The sequence below is a fragment of the Cyprinodon tularosa genome, unplaced genomic scaffold, assembly GCF_016077235.1.
Source record: "Cyprinodon tularosa strain WSP-4 unplaced genomic scaffold, ASM1607723v1 ctg271, whole genome shotgun sequence".
In the NCBI taxonomy this organism is placed as follows: Eukaryota; Metazoa; Chordata; class Actinopteri; order Cyprinodontiformes; family Cyprinodontidae; genus Cyprinodon; species Cyprinodon tularosa.
In genome coordinates this window covers 404751-426484 of record NW_024038976.1, presented here as the reverse complement: position 1 = coordinate 426484, position 21734 = coordinate 404751, and the positions used below count along the sequence as shown (strand labels likewise).

Genomic DNA, 21734 nt, shown 5'->3' with positions numbered 1-21734 from the left:
GGAAAGTAAATACATGAACTACTATTTGAGGATCTCAAATAGCATACTGTTTTTTTTCTCCACTTAACAGAGGGAGAAGTTAATACAACAAATAGGCTTGGCAGTGATTAGATAAAGTTTGTTGTTCAAGTTGAGGAGCTCTTAAACTATTAAAAGATTGATTTTCTCACTACTGTGAATTATGACATATTTTTATAATGCCACTGTGTTCTTTTAATCGGGTTATTGTAGTTATAAAGCCTAATGGTTGGAATTAATCACAGCTGTGAGCTGGTCCAGTGAGCAGGATAATTTGTGTTTTTCCAGAGGGCCAGCTAGTGTGGAATTTGAAATGACTTTACAAGTAAAGGTGTTGTTCTCCTCTCCCTTTGGGGAGATTAGCTTTTGGGATGACATTAGTAAGTGGTTTTTGGACAATGAACCCGTACATAGATCTAGCTTACAAAGTTATAGCTTCTGTATTTGTGGTGTAACGTTTAAGTTGTTTTACCAACTACTTGTGATACACAAGTGTGTTCTTTTAACTAGCAAGCCAATTGAATATCCATCAGTACTATGCAATGTAGAGCACTATGGAGGCCGTCTCCTGGAGTTGACTTGAATTAAACCAGTTTTTGCATTCCACTGTATGGGCCGGATCTATCAAAGGTTTGCGTGTATAAAAACGTGAGCTATTTCACTGCGCACGCTAAAAAATGTACAAACTGATCTATCAACAGCGTGCTAAAAGGATTTGGTCTTTAAAACGCGCTAAATAGCGTCTCTTATCCATTTAGTACTTTTTCTGCAATGAATATGCAATATGGGGCGTTTACACGCAAAAGTGCGTCTTGTGGGAGGAGAACATGTAAATATATTAATTTAGCACTCGCAAAGTCATTTATCAAACCTAAAAGCAATTTTGCTAACGGTATCTGACTCTATATTTAACACGTTTCAAAAGAAGGTGCAAATGGTCTGTATGCGTAATTGCGCACACATGGCAGCGGTTATTGTCGCAAGAAGGAGACATGGAAATGAAGCAAGGAGACGCAGAGAACTAATTTTTTCACTCCGTGTGAATATTTTTGGAATGAACGAGGAAACGATCATCAAAACATATCGTTTATCCAGCATTGCCATTTTGGAGCTGTTGGGGGAACTCCGAATGGATTTGGAGCCAACCACAAGGAGGACCCACGCAATACCAGATATCACAAAACTCTTGCAACGTTGCACTTTTTTGCATCTGGGTCATTCCAGCGTACGGTTGCAGCGAGAGCTGGGATCTCCCAAACTCGTTTTTCAGAAGTGCTGTCCGACGTTCTAAATGCCATGTCGCCCTGACGCCCTACCAGAGAACCCCGACCTCCTCGCCTGTGGAGCAACATGCCAATGCTGCGGGGATGCGTACGTGCAGTCATCTCATCCACAGTCCCATTGTGAGCCATTTGGTATGTGCATTTTTCTACAGGCCAATACAAAACACCTGTTTTTTTTTGTTTTTTTTTACTGCAGTGAAGTAGAAATTCAGCCACATACCACCTTAGGGAATAAAGGTTGCCAAAGTTTATATATATATATATATATATATATATATATATATATATATATATATATATATATATATATATATATATATATATATATATATATATATATATATATATATATATATTTTTTTTTTTTTTTTTTTTTTTGGGGGGGTTGGGGGTGTCACTGTAAAATTTCTTAATGCTCTAGTTTGCACAAACTACTTTGCCGCAAACCACAAAACGCGCAAAACCATAATTTAAACAAACCATGGTTCAGCCCCTCGCGCAAAATTCCAGTTTGCGAGCGCAAATTACTGCACGCAACATTGGATCTTGATAAATCCGGCCCTATGTGTGTTGGTCCCCTTTTTGAGTATGTGTGTAGATTTAAGTGTACTTATTGCAGTAATGGAAGATGTTTCCTCAGAGGCCTTTTGGCCTAAAGAGTCATGGTTTAATGAGCTTCACTGAGAAAAAGAAATGACAGCTCAACCTCAGAATTCACTGTATTAGTTGGTAAAATGAGAGATTCAAGATTCTTTAAAGCCAGTAGAGCTTATCACAGCTTTGGCACAAAAACCAATGGGACGAGAAAAAAAAAAGAACATTTAACAAGAAAATATCTCTCTTCACTTATTTTCTTAACCCTTATTAAGGATAATTATTCTCCCATTTGGCCCTTAGTCCAAAGCAAAACGCAGCCTATTATCTTAAAAACAAATTATGTATTTTGTTGCCCTTTGGAAAAAATTACAAACTGGACAAAAAATTGTATAATAAAGTAAATTATTTCTATACTGAAAATAATGAAAAGTAATACGTTTTTCCTAAGAGAATAGTAGATGTAGAAATATATATGGTCTTGTAAATTTCTTATTGCTGTTGTCTACATTATTTTTTTATTTCTCCATCTAGATGACAGCAATCCCCTTAGTAAGCTGTATTAAGCTGTATCAATTTGAACACACTATTCATTCTAAAGGAAAAGGAAAATTTGTTACCAACAGAATTAAAAATGATTTAGAGTACTATTCTATATATCAACACATATACACTATAAAGCATGGTAACCATTTTGTCATTAATCATAAACAATAGGGGGAAAAAATGCTTTCTCCTTTACATGGTAAATGGCCTGTAATTTTATAGCGCTTTTTCAAGTCAGGAGACTTGTCCAAAGTGCTTTACACTACATTCAGTCATTCACACACTAATGGTGGCAAACTATGTTGTACCAACAGCTGCCTTGGGGATCACTGACAGAAGTGAGGCTGCCATACACTGGCGCCAACAGGCCCTCTGACCACCATCAGTAGGCAATGCAGTTAAAGGGTCTTGCCCAAGGACACAAGGACACTGAAAGCCAGAAGCGGGGACTTGAACCGTCAACCCTTCGATTGCAAGGCAAACTCCTACATCCGACACCACTGTCGCCCCCTGCTTTTATATGCTTTTATAAAACTATTTATTTTTTTTATCTCAAACATTTCACATAATATTGTTAAAAGATGAAGAACATCTAAAATGTGAAATTTAGTTCAATTTATAAAAATTCAGATGGTAGTTGTTTTTTTTGTTATTAGTTTCCTTTTGTACAGGTCTGAACCTGTTGATCCCAACTCTGAGATACAACAAAGGTGCTCAAAATAATTCTGTGCTCCCACAACAGGACATTTTGAAAGTAACACTGTTGTAAACACTGACTGCCCCCCATGAGCCATGCACCCAGCTGCTACAGCCCTGTCAATCTCTAGGTAGCTGAAAGATGAATATCACAAACAAATGCGTGAAGAGGGTGGTAGTATTGTAATGTAAACCAGTGTAGAACAGCGTTTTTGGTGCTAATAACTTTTCCACTAATCAGTAAAATGTAATTCTGCTTCTCATATAAACCATATGTTTTTTTATTCCTCTCATAAGGTGATTCAGAGTATCCATGTTTCATAGCAGTAAGCTAAAAATCGATCATCTTAGGTCACAAAAGTAACAAAAACAGAGATTACCAGATATGTCCAGTAACTAGTCTGCATCAGTTTTGCAGTTTTCCCTTGTTTATGTTTGAGGTATCCCCATGGAGTAAACGACTTAACCCAAAAAAGGCCTGTCCCAATCAAATTCACATATTATCTTCCTTTCCTCTTTCAGTTTTCTACTCAAAAGTAAACTGCAAAGTTCATCATAAATCTGCAAACTAATAATAATAAGAAAAAAAACTGTTCTAGAATCATCTGTGGACAGCTCAGTGCAAGGTGTGTGGTTACCACAGGAACAGAACCATGAAACTACCCCAAGGTCAGTGGAAAAGAAAGTTGCAGGTGTGTTTTTTTTTTTTTTTTGGTGACAGAACCCGCAATCATCTTATAAAAACTTGGATTACAATCACAGGGACTTAGAGGAGGATAAAGTAAGGGAAAATTTTTTACTTCATGCTGCTTTAAAAAAAATTAAAAAAAAGTTTAAAACCATCAACCAACTTTATGGTTGTAAAACATCTTTTTTTTTTTTTTTTTTACAATTACAGGAAATTCAGTATATTTTTAATGTTATGTCCTCACTGACATAAGTAAAACTACAGATATAGTACCTCACAAAGTGTTTATCGCCTTTGCAATCATTTTAAATGAAACCCACCTAATAACAATTTACAGGGTATTTTCAGAGGGGAAATTATATGACAGGAGGCCTTGAGTAATACCTTTATGAAGAGTATAGAGGTTAATGTCTTTACACAGTCAGAGCCATCTGAGCAATTTAAGGGGAAAAAATGTATCGCTTTAAAATACCTTTAGATTTGAGAGTTACTTAATGTTTGTCTCTTTCAGGAACATCCTGTAGCTAAAGTATATGGACAAACGCAGTGAAGCAATCGTGAAATTCTGCTATTCTTAAGCTACATTGAGGAAAATAAGAATTTGAACAACCTACTTTTCTGCAAGTTCTCCTATTTAGAAATCATGGTGGAATCTGAAATTGTCATCGCAGGGGCATGTCCACTCTGGGAGATATAATCTTTAAGAAATCCAGAAATTACAATATATGATTTTTTAACTATTTATTTATATGCTACAGCTGCAAATAAGTATTTGAACATCCGTCTTTCAGCTAGAATTTTGACCCTCAATGTCCTCTTTTTGGGCCGATTCTCCAGTTGTGCAAGAATTTCTTTGCATCAGGGCAAGTTTCAGCCTCATCATGTGTCCTGCAACCCTAGCATACAGGGGGTAACAAGGGGCGATTAGCCTCTCACGACCACCTCCCGATCAGGAATCGTAAGGTCGGGAGAAAATGAAACATGTTGGAAATTTAGGCGGCACTCTTAAGGTGTTGTGATTAAATCCTGTTGTTGAAGCAGAATTACAGGTGTCTACAAGCCAATTTAACTGAACCTTACTGTGCATGTGCAAACGAGGGAGTTCTTCATTTTCAGTGCCATCTACTGGCACTGAGTCCAATGTGTGGTTTTTGGAAGTACAGTCTGAGCAGATACATTGCATCAGACATGGGACCACCGTTTTCCAAGGTTACTATTAGTAAGACATCATGGTTTGAAATCATGAATGGCATGGAAGGTTCCCCTGCTTAAAGCAGCACATGTCAAGGTCCGTGTTAAGTTTGCCAATGACCATTTGGATGATACAGAGGAGTCATGGGAGAAAGTTATGTCGTCAGATGAGACCAAAACAGAACTTTTTGGTCGTAATTCCACTAACCATATTTAGAGAAAGAAGAATGATGACTACCATGGTCCATCCCAAAAACACCGTCGCTACTTTGAGGCATGGGGCTGGTAGCATTGTGCTTTTTGGGGTGTTTTCTGCACCAGGGCCATATATTGAAAAATTTGGGGGAACTAACTCTTTGCCTCAGTTAGCATTGAACATGGGTTGGCTGAAGGTTGGCGGAGCTCGCTACAACATTTGTGGTACGTGGGTTTAGCGGAATTCCCAGTATTTCCCCAACAAAAAACATTAATCAGGACTTCACTTCCTGTTGATCTTGCCTGCATGGGGCAATCACGAGAAGTATCACAAAAGAGGTATGTCTTCGCCCCACCTGTCAAAACACATTTTGCTTTGCGTGAGCAGAAAATCATCCTGACCATAGAGGTACTTTCGAGAGCACAGTAATCCACGAGCCAGGGCGCCGCACAGAAACTTGTGAGATCACGATCGGAGCTAGTTTATTACTCCGAAGTCGCAGTTCCTTGTGTATGTGGGATTGTTTTGTGCGATAGTTGATGAACTCATGAGTGAAAGTAGTTTAATATACTTGGGAGTATGTTTATTTTGCTCTTAGAGGTTTTGACATAAATGTGATGCAATAGTCTGTGTTAGAAGAAGTGTCTAACACAGCTGTAAATTAAATTACATCAGTTAATCCTGTGGAGCCGAGCGAGAGCAGAGACTAAACTGAGCGTGCAGAGAAAAGGTCGAGAGCGCATTGTCAGAGTTGAAAGCACAGTAGGCCAGTTTTGAGTGACGGTGTGCAAGCTTAAACAATGCATATTGTTGACGCTGCATGCTCAGTTTGGTTGCACCAAAATTACGCCACAGATATTCAGCAAAATAACACGAAATGCATAGTTTGTCTGAAAACTGTCGGGATTACCCAAAGTAACACATCCAACCTTCACAACCTACAGCACAACCACGCTGTTGAGTTCAAAGATGTGCAAAAGGCTCCATTACTAGTAACATTTTTCTCCTGTTCAATGAGACATTGTTGCATGTTTAAACCTGAATGGGTACAGGATTTTAATATTTAAATGAAAGTAATATGTAATGCGATTTATTCAATAAATTGATTATCACCAACAAATTTTTAACATTTTTATTTATTTATTTTCATTTTATGAGAAATATGTAGGATGACCATTTTATCTGCTTCGCACAGTGCCCTGCTGTTGTAAAACATCTGTAAACCAATAAGCCCTCGAGGTTTATTGCTTTGATTAATCTATTGGAAGGATTTCCTTTACTTAGAGATTTCTTGCTTTGCATTGCTTTGGTTGCTGTCAGGAGTTTTTGTTGATGAAAGCAGGTAATGAGATTTGTTTGAAGGTAAATAGTTTTTGGTTTAAAGTGTTTAATGTATTTACATTTTTTAAGCATTTAGTTTTAGATTAGCAAAGTGAGCGTACAACAGGATATTCTACTTCACGTAAAGCTACTTAACTTTAGGAACCAAGAATTACACCAAAATTGTATGATAAAGAATTAAGCTAAATGGATATTTGACACCAGAAATTACAAGTTCTGATGTAACACAAAGACCAAAATACGTCTCTAGAAACTATGAAGCTTTTTAGAACATGCAACACTGTTTTTAGTCTTTGGTCAAGGGGTGAGGATCTGAGGGAGGAGTTTTACATAGGGAAGCATAATACCTTTGGTAAATCTTACCTATAGTGAAAAACAGGAGCTGTTGACTTTGGGATTGTGCATCAAATGACTGTTTGCTTTAACGGGTGCAGCAGTGTCAAGGTCCACCATGCATGTCACTGCAGAACGCTTTCCTACAGAATATATATGAAAAAAAAGGAGGGAAAGAATGCAGAACCTATTTAACTAATTTATGGACCAATAAAAATTAACAGGCCTTTCTCTTATAAGTTTTAGAAATGTCTTTACTTAGATCTGAACAATAATTCTTTATAGTCCGTGCCATTACTGAAAAACTGTGAATTTGATGGGAACTGTATGTTTGTCTCCCACATTTAGACTTTGGCTTCATGAACTATATCCGTCTGTGGCCCAGCTGTCATTTGTCTCTAAATCTTCCCTACAAACAACAGTCAGTTATTTATAAGCTAAATATTCAATTCTCAACAGTACCATTTGAAACAATAAAGACAAAGCCTTCTACAAGAAATAAATATTAAAGAATATTGGGGACAGGGCTTCTTCAACAGTGTTAACAGTGTCTGACATTCACAGATTGTCTGAAATTGTGAAATTGCACGATTTGCATATATTAGTCAAATTGATTCTAAACTTTTTCTTCTAATTTGGGGGGGGGGGGGTGTTGGCTACTGGTATCTTAATCCCCTTTAGATCAAATGTGTTTGAGTTAGTCATTAAACCTCCCTTAACAAATTAAAAAAAGAAACCAACTTTGTATCTGGTCTACGAAAATCTTTTCTACCCTCTGCATTTGTCATTGTAGTAGTAAAACAATAAGTCTTAACATCAGGAGTTTTTTTCTTCATCTTTCAACTTAAAAACATGCTTTTTTTTTTTTTTACACCCTTGATGAGAATATCTTCTGCTTAGATCAATTGAGCCTAAAAAATGTTAGAGAGGAGATGTAATTTGCTGCCCTGGTTGGCCAAGCTGTGAAATGTGTGGACAGAAGCCCTGGAAAAGACGGTAACAGAGGGAGACATATCTTTCCTAAATGAGGGGTTAAATGGCACCCTGCTTTCCAAAGATTGGAATTACTGCCACACGGAGATCTAAATTGAGTTTAAATTATCTTAACTTGATATGTAAGATGAATGACTGTCCGTAGCTGTGCCGATTACCATTTCACATTGTATTAGCGTTTCTTCCCACCCCTACTCTGAGTATCCCTTGTGAATGTGAATATAAGCATGAGTGTGTTTTATTTATAAACATAATTGCTGGCTGTCAGCTATATTTACATGCTCATCAAGCAAAAAGCTCTGTCTATGCTGACTAAAAGCAAGCTTTTCCATAATTATGTTTATATCCAGTGCTTAAAATCCTTGAATTGTAATGATCGTTAATGATAAATACTTTTCAGCATCTCTAGTGGTTTAGCAGCAGCTATTGTTGGTGTGAAGCGCAGAGATTGTTCTGCTTAATTATGACATCCTACATGGTTTAATGTACCCGCCTGCTTTAGCTTTGCAAAAACACTTTCAGTGTGTAATCACGCTCAAGTCTGACTTTAAAGAGCTCATTACAGCGAGTTTTCTAAAGAGAAGCTTATTAAACACAGTTACCTAATAAGCATCTTTGGTGGTGCAAATTGGTAAAAATGGTAATGAGTCTGATTAGGCTGTGTTTCAATTACCACAGCATTTTACTCCCCCCACCCTCCACCCATCCCCACCCAGAGCATCAGAACGAAAAGGAAGGTCCATCTCTTTATGTTCGGGAACCTCCTGGAAGGAATTTAGCCTCCATTCTATTTCTCTCTTCCCCCCTTGCTCGCTACTACACACAAACCATGCTCACATGCACAAGGGAAAGGGGAAAAGAAAACCACTCTGCCACCTCTGTGCTTCCTTTCAGGAGCACTGTAATGAATAGAGAATTGTGCAAGCGGTGGTCCAATTTACGCACTAGGAAATTGGATGGACAGAGTCGAAGCCCCAGTCCTGTTTGCTTAAAAACGGCCTATAGGGCTTACCAAATTAATAGTTACCAAGAAGGTCAGCATCCTTGTTTTTTCAACAGCCACTCAAGCAGAAATTAAACTCTACGTTAATTGATACCACTGCATTATCAATTGCATGATGCCTTTTTTTATTTTATTGAACTATGAAGCATTTAAGTGCAGTAGTTTATCACAATCTGCTTTGATTTAGAGATTAGTGTACAGATATCAAAGCCAAATGATGTTCTTAAAAGTTTATTTCTTGTCTTTCCTAAATGTTATAGTCCATTTATTGAGATTCCAGAAAAAATGGTTGAAGGTTCTTAATTTTTTTTGTTTTCTAGCTGTCTGAAGTATATAGATGCCTTCCTCCACCCCACCTCTTTCTGTGCCTACATGGTCAACTTTGTGTAGAAGGGTGATTCCCTATTTCACACAAAATCTAGGTTTGAATCTAATAAATATTTCAAGTTACAAAAATCCTTTTAGATAACACGTTTAGGAGTTCAGAGTGAAAGAAAAACATGCAGTGTGCATGTATTAATGAAAGTAAATGTCATGACAATATGACTCTCACTTTAGATAGTTATCAGACACAATAGAAAACAATTTAATGAATCACTTCCTAACCAAATGAGGTTTACTGAGAAAGCTCAACCTGTGTCATCCGTCACTGCTGTTTCTGCAATAAGACAACTTTGCTTCATATCAATGCAACCTCTTACCAACATACCTTTGTTAGACAGTTTCTGTAGCATTGTAAAAAAAAAAAAAAAAAATCACCATTTATTTTATAGTAATGCAGAACTTATTTATAATTAAGTCATAAATTACTGGTTTTTCCAAATGTTTTATTTTGCTGTACTGTTTTTGCCCAAAGTGATATTCCCATGACTGTATGATAGGCTACAGTACAACCCTTCTAGAAAACTACCTGTCTGATTATCAGTTTGACAACTGATACCGCCTTTAAGTTTGATTAAATAAAAATTAATTGAAAAGGGTAAAAATTATATGCAATATGCAATCTTAAATTTTCCTATTTTCCAGTATGTATTAAAATAAAAGAGGTAAATGAAACCATATAAATAATTTGGTGCAATAATCCACATGCAAACATTGTGGCAGCAGTAGATATAACGATAAATCATTTTACTTTTAACTTCCAAGGATTTATATTCATTCTATTTTAATGTTATATACAAATACAAAGATATCTTGAAATTTAGCAATATTTCTCAATGTTGAAAACTGCAAGTACATCTTTTTTAGATTTCACATAAAGCAGAAGATAGTTTAACAGACTTTGAAGCCTCTAAAATTTTGACAAATTTGGCTAAAACATTTGGTGAACTAAACTTCTCAGAATCTTTTCAAGACCTTTAAATAGACCTAAGAATTGACAAAATAATGACTGTAACAAAGGCCCTTTTATTGTTAATGGCTGATCAGTGGAACTTGAGCTTGTGTCCTGGGGCGATGTGAAAACATTCCTCCTGTTTAACAGTGTCCAATTATACCATTTCTTGGAAGGATTAAAGGAACCTGTAGACGTGTTTTCTTTTTCCTTTTTAAGAAAATATAGAATAAAGGGCAACATTTAAACATAGTAACAAAGTAATAGACTACTGTTTGTGTTTAGGTACACTTATCCATTTGTATCTACATTTTTTTGTTTATTTATTTTACTTTTATTTAACCAGGAAAGTCCTGTTAGAATTTAAAACCTCTTTTTCAATGAACGCACATATGTTATTTAAAGGTATATAAAGTGAGTAATTCCCATGCAGTCAATCTCAAGTATAATTTTCCCTCTTTGCATAGTGATAGAAAAAAGTTAATTATGTACATTAGTAGAGTGTCTACAGAGCATACAAAATATCATAGTTAATTAACACTAAATGGATTATTTTTGCTCAGCCTAAATATACTTTTTTTATGTTATCAGAGGGTGCAAATTTGTTCTTAAGTGTCCAGTGCAATTATACTGTCTTGGATTTTCTCTATTTTATCTAAAACACCTGATGCTTAGTGAGCTCAAGTACACTTTGTGAGTACCTCCTCTTTGATTTGTCCAAAGTGGCAAATTGTTCAGAGAGGATTTGCCGTAATAGAAGAATCTCTCTCGGTGTGAGCTGTGTGCAATTTTGCTATTGACAAAATGGGCCTTGAGTGTTAAGGAACTCAGCTGAATGATTTTTACAAAATCCATTATCCCGCTACTCTTGCTGCAGTGTCACAACGGCTTTAGATTCTTGGCAGACAACACAGCACTCATTGCTATTTCCTCAATTCGCATTTAATTGCAAGAACCTTTTTTTTTCCCAGTTTCCAGTCTTTCTAAAAGAATGAGGGACAGTGTGGTGTAGTAAATATTATATAACAGTCAGATATTTTTTAAAGAATAGCTTTTCATTTAAGATAAGCATTTCCAATATATATATATATATATATATATATATATATATATATATTCCATATATATATATATAGTAAAAAAAAAAAAAACAATTAGTCAGCCACAGTGTCGGTCCGTTTCTCCTCATTGGCTCTTTAATCCACCAAACTGACTGATTTTCAACTGAAAATGTAACTTTATTGTGATCAACACACACACACGTAAAAAAAAGTCAAAAGCATGCACTTGTTCCATTAAATAAAAACATCTACTGATGGATAGATTGCATAATCTATCTTTTTCATTATATCTTTTTTTGTTTTACACTCCTTAAAATACCTAAATGAAATCTGTAGAAATGGGAAGCAGTTGATAATCCCTTAAAGAAAACTTGAAATCTGTGTCGGCAAGCAAAAGTCTTAATTGGTACAGCTCTGATAAAGACACATAAACAGTATGTTTGTCTTTGAACCGTTAATGTATTGAAAATCCATGTAAAATAGCAATACCTTTGTTTTAAATATTGGGATATTTTTTAAACTATTTTATTTAGTCACTTTCAAGTAGGGTTTTCAGATGATATTTGATCACCTTGTTCACAGCAAGCTTATTGCCTCAGGACTTTTTTTCCCCTTCAGTCATTAGCTTGGATGGTTGACAACCATGTGTAGCACAGCACAGATCTCTTTGACTAAAACCTTGTAAATTAACACAATTAGTGCAGCATCATCCTGCTAATTAGCTGCTGGTGTCTAGTGTGGCTGGTTGGCAAATGGCTGGGAGGAAATCAGAAGGGAATTCACAGAGAAACTGCGATTATAGTCTGCCTCTGGACACTAGCTGTTTTTCAGTTTGCATCCTGTGATATCTGCTTTACCCACTGACGTATAAATTATAGCGGTGTAATGTCAGCAAAACAAAGAAAGGCACATGGCTGCACCATCTTCTCTCATGTTACTGAGTTTATCTTATACAGCTTAATTCTGATGAGAGATACACAAGGCTCACTATTTAAAGTTGTTTTGAGTATTAATCTTCTTTGGACTTCATACTGAGAGGGTCCAGAGGATTTCTTCATCATCCCAGAATAAAGAAGCACAGTTAGACAAAGATTTGTATTTGCAGATTAACTTTAGGATTTAACTTGATTATTTCTGTCATTCAAACCCTTTAAGGCCTCACAGAGAAGATGAGTGAAGCTGCGGAGAAAAAGACAAGTGAAGCATGTTTTTCTTTTTCCCCCTCCTTACTCTGTCGGGTGGGAAGCAGCGAGCAGACGCGATGTGGATGTAATACATGCTGGGCTGAGGGCTTTGTGTGATGAAAGCAACAGAGCGCTGCCAAGGAAGATTGCTTTGCTGCTCTCCTCCAAGCAGATCTGAAACTGTCTCAGAATGCCTCAGATGAGAGTTGGATTATAGACTGACCTACAATGTCTGTGTCACTCTGCTCTGCATTGGGTAGATTATTCCATGGTAACCAGGTGTTGGGTCCAATATCCGACTGCTGACCATCTAGCTAGTCTTCCGTAGAGTTAGCTTTTTTCATTTCATATACTCCAATACCTCTTATTGTTAAATATTTTAAATATTGGAAAATATAATTTTTTTTTTTATCATTTTCTTATCAGTACATACTTATATTGATAATTAAAAGACCTATTAAATATCTAAACAATTGTAGCTGGCTTTGATTAGAAAAAATAATATAATCCAACCAAGCCCAAAATAAAAAAAATCACACAGCTTTAGATTTTTGATCTTTTTCATATAAGCAACATTTTACCTTTCAAATGATCAAAAGAAAAATCTGAAATTTCTTATGATTGCTGGTCAGTTATGTTAGATATTCCCATTGTCCTTGATTTTGACCTCCAAGTCTGGTTAGAATGCCTCTTTATCATTACTGTAATTGTTAGTTCCCTGTTGAGATTATTAGATTTAAATCAGAACTCTGAGCAAGCCACCCTAAAATCTTTGATATTACTTTCAGTGAGAAAAAAAACGGTGACCAAGTTGAACTACTACCAAGTTGAATAAAAATGATTTTGTACAGTAAAATGCTCAACAAAAAAGGTGCCCAATCAGGATGTTTAATATATATATATATATATATATATATATATATATATATATATATATATATATATATATATATATATATATATATAAATATATATATATATATATATATATATATATATATATATATATATATATATATATATTTTTTTTTTTTTTTTTTTTTCTGAATTTTTGTGCTGTTCTACTTGTTATTATATTTCAATCTATTTATAATTGCCAGTTTTCTCCTATTACCCAAAAATGATATTGTATTCTTATGGCTATATTTGCAGAATAAAAATGATGCAGTAATGTCAGACCTCAAACAACACAGGATTACAAGTTCATTACCATCTTTAAACAAAACACTTATTCAAAGAGTTCAGAAATTAGTTTTTGGTTGAATTTAACAGACATAAATGAGACAGTGGTCTCTATATGAGCTGTACCTAATTGTGTAAATCTATTGATCAGTATTAAAATAACAAAGATGAAACTCCAACAAATGTAATAACTGCAGGTCTTGAATAATGGTTTTTTTTGTGTTATGAGTTAAAAACATTTTGGTTATATAATAGATATTAGGTTTAATATTTTGTTTAATAAATAATTATTTATGGTATTTTTTTTTTTACATTTGAATCTCTGGCTATTGTTAAATAAATAAAGACATAAACTTTAACATATTTCATCCTTTTCCTACTGTCTAGGTCTAAAGATGCAGTGGACCCCGGAGCACACACAATGGGCAGAACAACACTTTGACATCTCATCTACTACCCGCTCTCCAGCTCACAAAGTGGAGGCCTACAGGGGGCACTTACAGCGAACATACCAGTATGCGTGGGCAAACGATGACATCTCTGCGCTGACTGCCTCCAATCTGCTCAAGAAATATGCAGAAAAGTACTCTGGGATCCTAGAAGGCCCAAATGAAAGAGCCCTGCTGTGCTCCTACTCGGATAGCACCAGTGGACTCGTGAATGGAAGAAAGTCGGAGAATGAGTCCTGGCAGGAGGGGATTTACCCAATGAACTGTGCTCCAGATGTTATATCTGTGAGCAAAGCTGGAATGACAGCAGCCCTCCCCCCTACAGACGTGTCTGCGAGCATAGGAAGCTCTCCAGGGGTGGCAAGCAGCTTGTCTGAGCCTAGCTACTCCAGCAGTAACTGTGGGAGTCACCCAGCCACCACTCTTCACTCGGGCCTCCCCTCTCAGGAATATAATGCCAGTTACAATGGCTCTTACCTGCATTCTAGCTACAGTAGCCAGAGCACCCCAGCCCTCCCCTCCCCTCACCCCTCTCCTCTGCAAAGTGCTGGGCTCCTACAACCACCACCACCTCCGCCTACTTTAGTGCCAAGCTACAATGCTGGATCTCCTAACCTTCCCAACTATAGTTATCCTCCAACAGGGTATGCTTCACAGACCGCTGCGTGTCCTGGTTATAGCCCTGGGGGAGCACCACCACCCTCGGCTTATCTGCCATCTGGTATTGCAGCACCCACTCCAATACCTCCTTCCACTCTGCCCGGTTATACCTACCAGTCTCATAGTCACACACCAATCACACCTACACCTTTAAATGGTAGCTCATCTAACTCATTAAAACGGAAAGCTTTCTACATGAGCGGACATGGAGATGTGGACACAAGCTACGCTAATTTCAGCTACAACCAACAGCGTTCCTCACAGAGCCCTATGTACAGAGTAGCAGACACCAGCATCTCCGACTCAAACAGGGGCACTGGCTTTGAAAGAAACACAGAGCCATCATCTTTAGCTTTTAAACCAACAAAACAGCAAATTTCCTCTGATCAGCAAAGAAAATTTAACTTGCACTCCAGCAGAGCACTGACTCCTCCATCTTATGGATCAACCAAAAACTCTGCAGGAGATCTAAGAACTGGGGAGCCATACAGCAAATTCGGGTCTCCAATCATGGGCGAGCAAACTGAAGAGCACAGACAGCACATCCCCCACTCCCTTTCAGGGCCTGATATAGGAACGGCTACCTCATCCATCCAGGCTGCAGAGGAACAACTTAAGAACAGTGATTCCAGTCTGGTAGAATTGGTTAACACCGAAATCCTTCAGCAGGGTTCTCCGGTAGACTGGACTGACATTGCAGGTCTAGATATGGCCAAAGCAACTATTAAAGAGGAAATACTGTGGCCTATTTTGAGACCTGACATGTTTAGCGGACTTGCCACATTACCGCGGAGCCTGCTCTTATTTGGACCTCAGGGAACTGGCAAATCACTGCTGGCTCGCTGCATGGCCAGCCAGCTGGGGGCTGCTTTTTTGCGGCTGAGTGGCTCAGCACTGGTCACAAAGTGGCTTGGAGAAGGGGACAAGATCATCCAAGCTTCTTTCCTTGTAGCACGCTGTCGTCAACCAGCAGTAGTCCTAATCAGTGATGTGGACCTGCTGCTGTCTGCCCAACTAACCGAAGAGAGCCCAGTAAATCACCTAAAGGCTGAGCTACTCATCCAGCTCGATGGTATTCTGACCTCTGCAGAGGACCACGTTCTTGTGGTCTGCTCCACAAGTAAGCCAGAAGAGATCCCTGACACCCTACGGAGGTACTTTACGAGGCGTTTGCTCATCCCTTTGCCTGATGGGAGTGCACGCCATCAGATAATCAGCCAACTTCTCTCACAGCACAACTATTGTCTCAGTGACAAAGAAATATCATTACTCGTTCAAAGGACAGAGGGATTTTCAGGGCTGGATGTAGTCCAGCTGTGTCAAGAGGCTATGGTTGGCTCTCTTCATGGCATTCCTGGGGCTGAACATCCCAGCATCCATCCCAGTCAGATTAGACCTGTCGCATACCAAGACTTTGAAAATATATTTTGCAAATTCCAGCCTAGCATATCACAGAAAGAGCTAGATGTATACACCGAGTGGAATAAAATGTTTGGTTGTAGTCAGTAAAGGGGACCAAATGGACACAATTTCCTTACTTTACTGTGTTAAGTATAAATAAAAAGTTTGGTCTTTTTTAAACAACAAAAAAACAGTGGTGACATCAACATTTTATGTAGAGCTTTGGACACAATCTGGACATCATACAATGCTACATCCATGCTCAAAACTAACTTCAAAGGGATGTCCCACTTTTTTGTATATAGATATATACAAATATATATAGGTATAATGCTGATTTTGAGATTTAGTTGCAATCAAGTGCCTGAGATGGTGCTGTTTAAGTTTTTTTTTTGCCTCACAATCTTCATTGGTGATACGTGCTAATATAAAAACAAGCTTTACAATGTGAAAAAAACCTTTTCTATTACAGCAGTGTTGTTCAGCTGTGTCTGTTTTGTGATCTCTGTAAAATGTTGTGGTTAATTTCAGCTGAATTAAATTAATTGGCAGAATTTCCCTTGAGCCTCATTTCCTGGCACAGGTTTCATGTGTGCATGTAGGTTATTTAATTATAGTAAAACTGTCACATATATATTTTACATTTATTTGTTTTCATTGCCTTCTAGAGTTACATTTAATCAATGTACTGGGCTTGTTTGGGTTGGTCTACATACAAAACATTACAAGGTGGTATCAATTGATGTTGAAGTATTGACACCAGGGGTAAGTTTGTGTAAAAAGCTTTAAAATAAATTCATATTTAACTGCAGTAGCTAAATAACCATCCTGAAATATTTAGAAAAGCTCAGCATATATTTTCAGTACATTATTTAAGGACTAAAAATACTTTTCTTTTTAAAAAAACATCAACACCGCTTTTATAGATGCCCTTGCGTTTTTAACCTTTTAAACCTCTTTTGCCAAAAGAAAAAGACCTAGGGCCTGATCTTTGCATGTATTCAAAACTTGTAAGCACTTGCAAAACTGATCTTAGCACAAGGCTGCATAGCAATTTGCGTGTGCAAAAAAACAGTGGGCAGAGACTTACTTTCTTTTTTCTGCATTGGAAAATTTATGGAGGATAATAGTCAATTGATATACTTACCATTGGCGAAGCGATGTATTACAACTAAACAGGATTGAGGGTAAAGTTTTTGCATCTATGTTTAACATGCTTTTAAGTCAGTTGCAAACTCATGCAAAATTGTTTGTTTTAGTGCCGACAAGAGAGACATTGGTACAGTGCCAGTTGATGGAGATTGTGGGCATTTGCGAACATATTGGATGGCAAGAAACAAAATATTTGTTGGTAAAAAATGTCTGGCCTGGCAAGCTCAAATTAATTAAAAAGGAATACTAGGTTTATGCAATTACACCAAAGTGAAAAACACCATGACTGTACTTGAATATTGTAGCATCTTTATAAAAAAGCAAAAGAATATTAAGAGTAACCAAATAACAAAAATCACAGGTTCTGTAAAGAGACAAAGAGAGGGAACTTAAAAATGTGCATACTAACTTGTGGTAGGGGGGAATTTTTCCCCCACTCATTGTTCTTTTAGAGGTTCCTTGCAAAAACATTCATTTCACTTTTTTAGAACATTGAATGAATTAAATTACTGGCCTGCTCTATTTGGCAATATTCGGGGTAAAGTGGGTGTTTTGATTTGTTTGTCGAGGTAAATCCAAGTGATTTTAAAGCGTATATCACTGTAAACCTGACCCTAGCTCCTTCTTGGTCCTAGGGCTTTGGAGGAAGGAAGTGAAATGTTCTTACTTTTAATATTTTTATAATTTTTCTAACTTTATATGTCACAATTTGAGATATGTATATATATATATAGTTATTTCCTTTTTTTTAATAACCATTGTTAACTCCATTATTGCCACCCTCAAACTGCTAGTCGCACACAACTTAACCTGTTTACATGTTTTTTACTTTGCCCATGCAGTCTTTGTAAATCACAAGCAACATGCATATGCATTTTTTTTTGTCCAGCCAATTCAGTGCTCCTTACAGTATTTGGATTTCTTTGAAGGTCAGGCCCTAAGTCTTCTCCAGGGCCAATTATTACAGAGTGCTGTGTCCTCTCTTCTAGAGTTCTCTGTTCTCCTCTCTTCAGGTCTGATGTATATAAAAAAAAAAGGTTGATGAAGGGCAAAATAAATAATTTGGAAAAGAATATGTTGGATCAAAGACATCAGACCACATCAAAATTCTATTCAAGCAGTTATCTGCTTTCAGGGATATCAGACACTTACCCCTAACCTTTGAAAAAGAATAGCATGAGACGCTCCACCACACTCAACAGTGGGGATGTTGTGGTGACGTCGTATGTATTTATTTTTTGTTTTGTCAAAGATACATTGCTATCAGCCAGTGCTCTATTTATTCAGGTCAGACACAGCAAGCTAAGCACCTTGTTATTGTGTACGTTTTTAAGCTTGGGTTTCTGCACATGCTCCAATATCTTTCCAATTCTGAGCATTGAATTTGAGGAATTGATCTCTGTGTCATGTCCTATTTAAAATCAAAGTCATGAATTACTTATTAAAGCCTCCTAAACTCCTTTAAAATGACTCAATTAGATGAAGTATATTTTAGTAGAATTTTTAAGGGACACAAATTATTGCAAACAATATGATTATATCACAATATATTTTTGAAACAGTTTTGTTAAAACATGCTATTGCAGTATGCGGTGAAATTATTTTAAGGCTTTTTGCACATTACTAAATTTGGCAGATGCTTTTAGTTGCAAAGTTATTCCTAAAACATATCCCTGCAGTCATTTATTAGACAAGTTATCCATAAATTCTTTTTCCTATTTGAAATCTCAGGAATGTGTTTGTGATATACACTTTACAAGCTTGTAGTACAACACTATGCATGACAAACATTGGGTTTACTGTACGTTTAAAACTGTATCATTAAACACATTAGGATTTTTAAAAAGGTCAAAACATAAGGGATTCTGTAGTGATTAGATAATGGTTTATTTTCAAACTTAAAAATCAATTTGTTTATAATATTGAACCTTTTTATATATAACTTGGTACAACTAATGGCTTGCCTCATTGTGTTGGGATAGTATCACAGTGTCGGCATATATAGTGGGGGATTATACATTTACTTTTTAATCAAGTTTTTTTGTAATTCAATGCTGGCAACAAAGTCGGAAACCTTAATTTACAGGAAAATAAACCACCAATCTTGTTATTTAGACCCCAGTTTATAGATTGATGGGTTCATTTTGTGCCAAGAAATTTAATAAGTTCAAACAAATATCTTAAGATTGAGAGACAATTGACCACCCCAGTACCCCCCATTGGCAGTTTATGATTTATTAAACCCCAAGGCTTATGTACAGTGTAAGTTTTGTTGTGTTACCTTGTTGCATTTATCTTTTAAAGATGAATTCACCATTACATCTTAATGTCACAACTTTTCCATCTTGTTTTATAATGATGCTAAATGAACAGAAACAGGATTTTGTGTTTAATCTATCCTTTATATTTTTCTAAGTTTTTCACCACATGATGCACTTAAAGGGCAATACCACTGACGATGAAACAGTCTGCCTTTGCCTTTGGACAAGTTTTTTTTTTTTTTTAATCAGCTTATATTCAGTGCCACATTTCATTGCTGTACCTTGTTTGAACCCTGAATCTGCAATGTCAAGTGGAGATGTTTCAGAAACCTGAGTGTTTCTGTGCGTGCATACTTTCTGTCCTATGGTATTTCAATAGAAGTTTACACAAAAGTGTTTTTATTATATCTCAAAGTCATTAATTTAGTTGCATTTCTTATATTCTAATCCTACATATTATTTGTATGGAATACAACTTTTTTCCAGTTACTTTAAACTGTTGCTGTGTTTTTACACTGTTTGCTGCCAATATCTTGCTAAATTTCCATAGTACATTTCCAACAATGTATGAGTCAGTCTTAGAGTTTAATTGGCAACTTAAAATATTGAATGTATTATATTGTGAGCAGAGCACTTGCACACTGAACCATGCCAGATAAGAGGAGAGCACTGACAGGGTATTTGTACAGAAACTGCAGATTAACAAGCTTTTTTTTTTTTTTTTTTTAAAGAAGGTCACTTAATACAATACTTCTTGATGCTTTATCACATATTATTTTAAATCAAAAATTTAGCATTGTATGATTGTTTGGAACTAATAACTTTTCAAGGTCTGGACATTTGAGGAGTTTCCAAGACAATAGCACACAGAAAGTTGTTAATTTATCCAGAGTGATACTTGACTCTATTTTTCCATTATGTGTAATTCTTTGTTTGTACTCAAGTTCTAATATGTTTGCTGCATTATGGTCAGAACTGCACAACGGTTGGTGATTTGTGGAATGATTATTATTAGTTTAAACATGTAGAGACATATGTGTGGGAACCGAGTGCCTATACTGTATGTGTGTAAAAGGGTAATTAATTTGAAAGTCCTTTCTATCATCCATTGGATAATATCCCATGGCACCAATTTAACGATCAAAGCTGGTTTGTTTGTTGTTGTTTTTTATGTAAAGGTTAACTGTTGTTAATATGAAACTGGAACCAAAGTGAAACGGTTTCTCTGGCTCACCAGTTCATCAGTGTGCATCCACATTGCCACTTTGCCCCACTATCTACTACCATACAAACTTAAACCATAGTGAATCTGTTTTGTAATAATTTGGGGTTTTTCCTAAATCATTAAGAAAAGTTTTTTTTTAAATTGCTAGTCTCCATATAAATGGAAATTGAGTTGTAATTATTTGAATGATTTTATTTGTTTTATTATATTTCCAACTATTTTGGCTCTAATTCCCTTTTCAGCAATCTGACTTTCAGAAAGCAAGATCAAGTACAACTCCCTGTTTGTAGCTACTGTATAACGAATTTATGTATTCACTTTTCCTGATAAGATTCAGACTATGTGATAAGAATAAGGTGCCACGGCTCAAATGCAAAGGTTTTAAAAAAAATGTATGACTTGAAAATCACAAATTGTAATGGATTACTGTAGTGGAGATGGATGGACCCAAAGACAACCCGCAAACAGGTCAGTGAAACGTTAACAGTCTTTATTTAAGAGAGAGGGCGGCACGGACTCCCGGGAAGAACGATCAGGCTCAGCGACAGGCAGCTCCTATAGACAGAGTGGTGGTTAGTGACCAGTGGGGGCAGGCAGATGTTTGAGTAAGGAACTTGGTCACTAACCTGGCTACAAGAAGGCTCGGTTGGGCTCAGTCCGGTTTCAGGAGAGGAGAGAGTCCGTGCTGGGGAAATCCTAGGTTCGGTCCGGGTCTTGACGAGGGGGGAGTCCGTAAATCCAGCAAAGGTATCCAAGGGGGAATCCAGGGGAAGTTCCGAGTCCAAATCCAGTTCAATATCCACAGAAGCAAACACAGTTCAAAGGGGCAGGCAATCTCGGTAACTCACAGGCAGGCTGGGTCAGAAACACGGTTTGGCAGTCCAGATCTCTGAGGCTGACGAGCAGGGCTCAGGCGGGCAGACAAAAATCCAGAAAGGGGGTAA

The 21734-nt window shown here is 36.7% G+C and overlaps 1 protein-coding gene across 2 annotated transcripts in view; it reads left to right on the top strand.

Moving 5' to 3' along the window:
• Window positions 1-21198, top strand: part of fign (fidgetin) — a 41108-nt gene extending 19910 nt beyond the window's left edge. For both annotated transcript variants that reach the window (XM_038289782.1, XM_038289781.1), the window contains one exon: window positions 14030-21198. In XM_038289782.1, the coding sequence (XP_038145710.1) occupies window positions 14038-16260 (2223 nt within the window). In that variant the 5' untranslated portion in view covers window positions 14030-14037 and the 3' untranslated portion in view covers window positions 16261-21198. The remainder of the gene's footprint in view (window positions 1-14029) is intronic.
• Window positions 21199-21734: the final 536 nt, after the last annotated feature.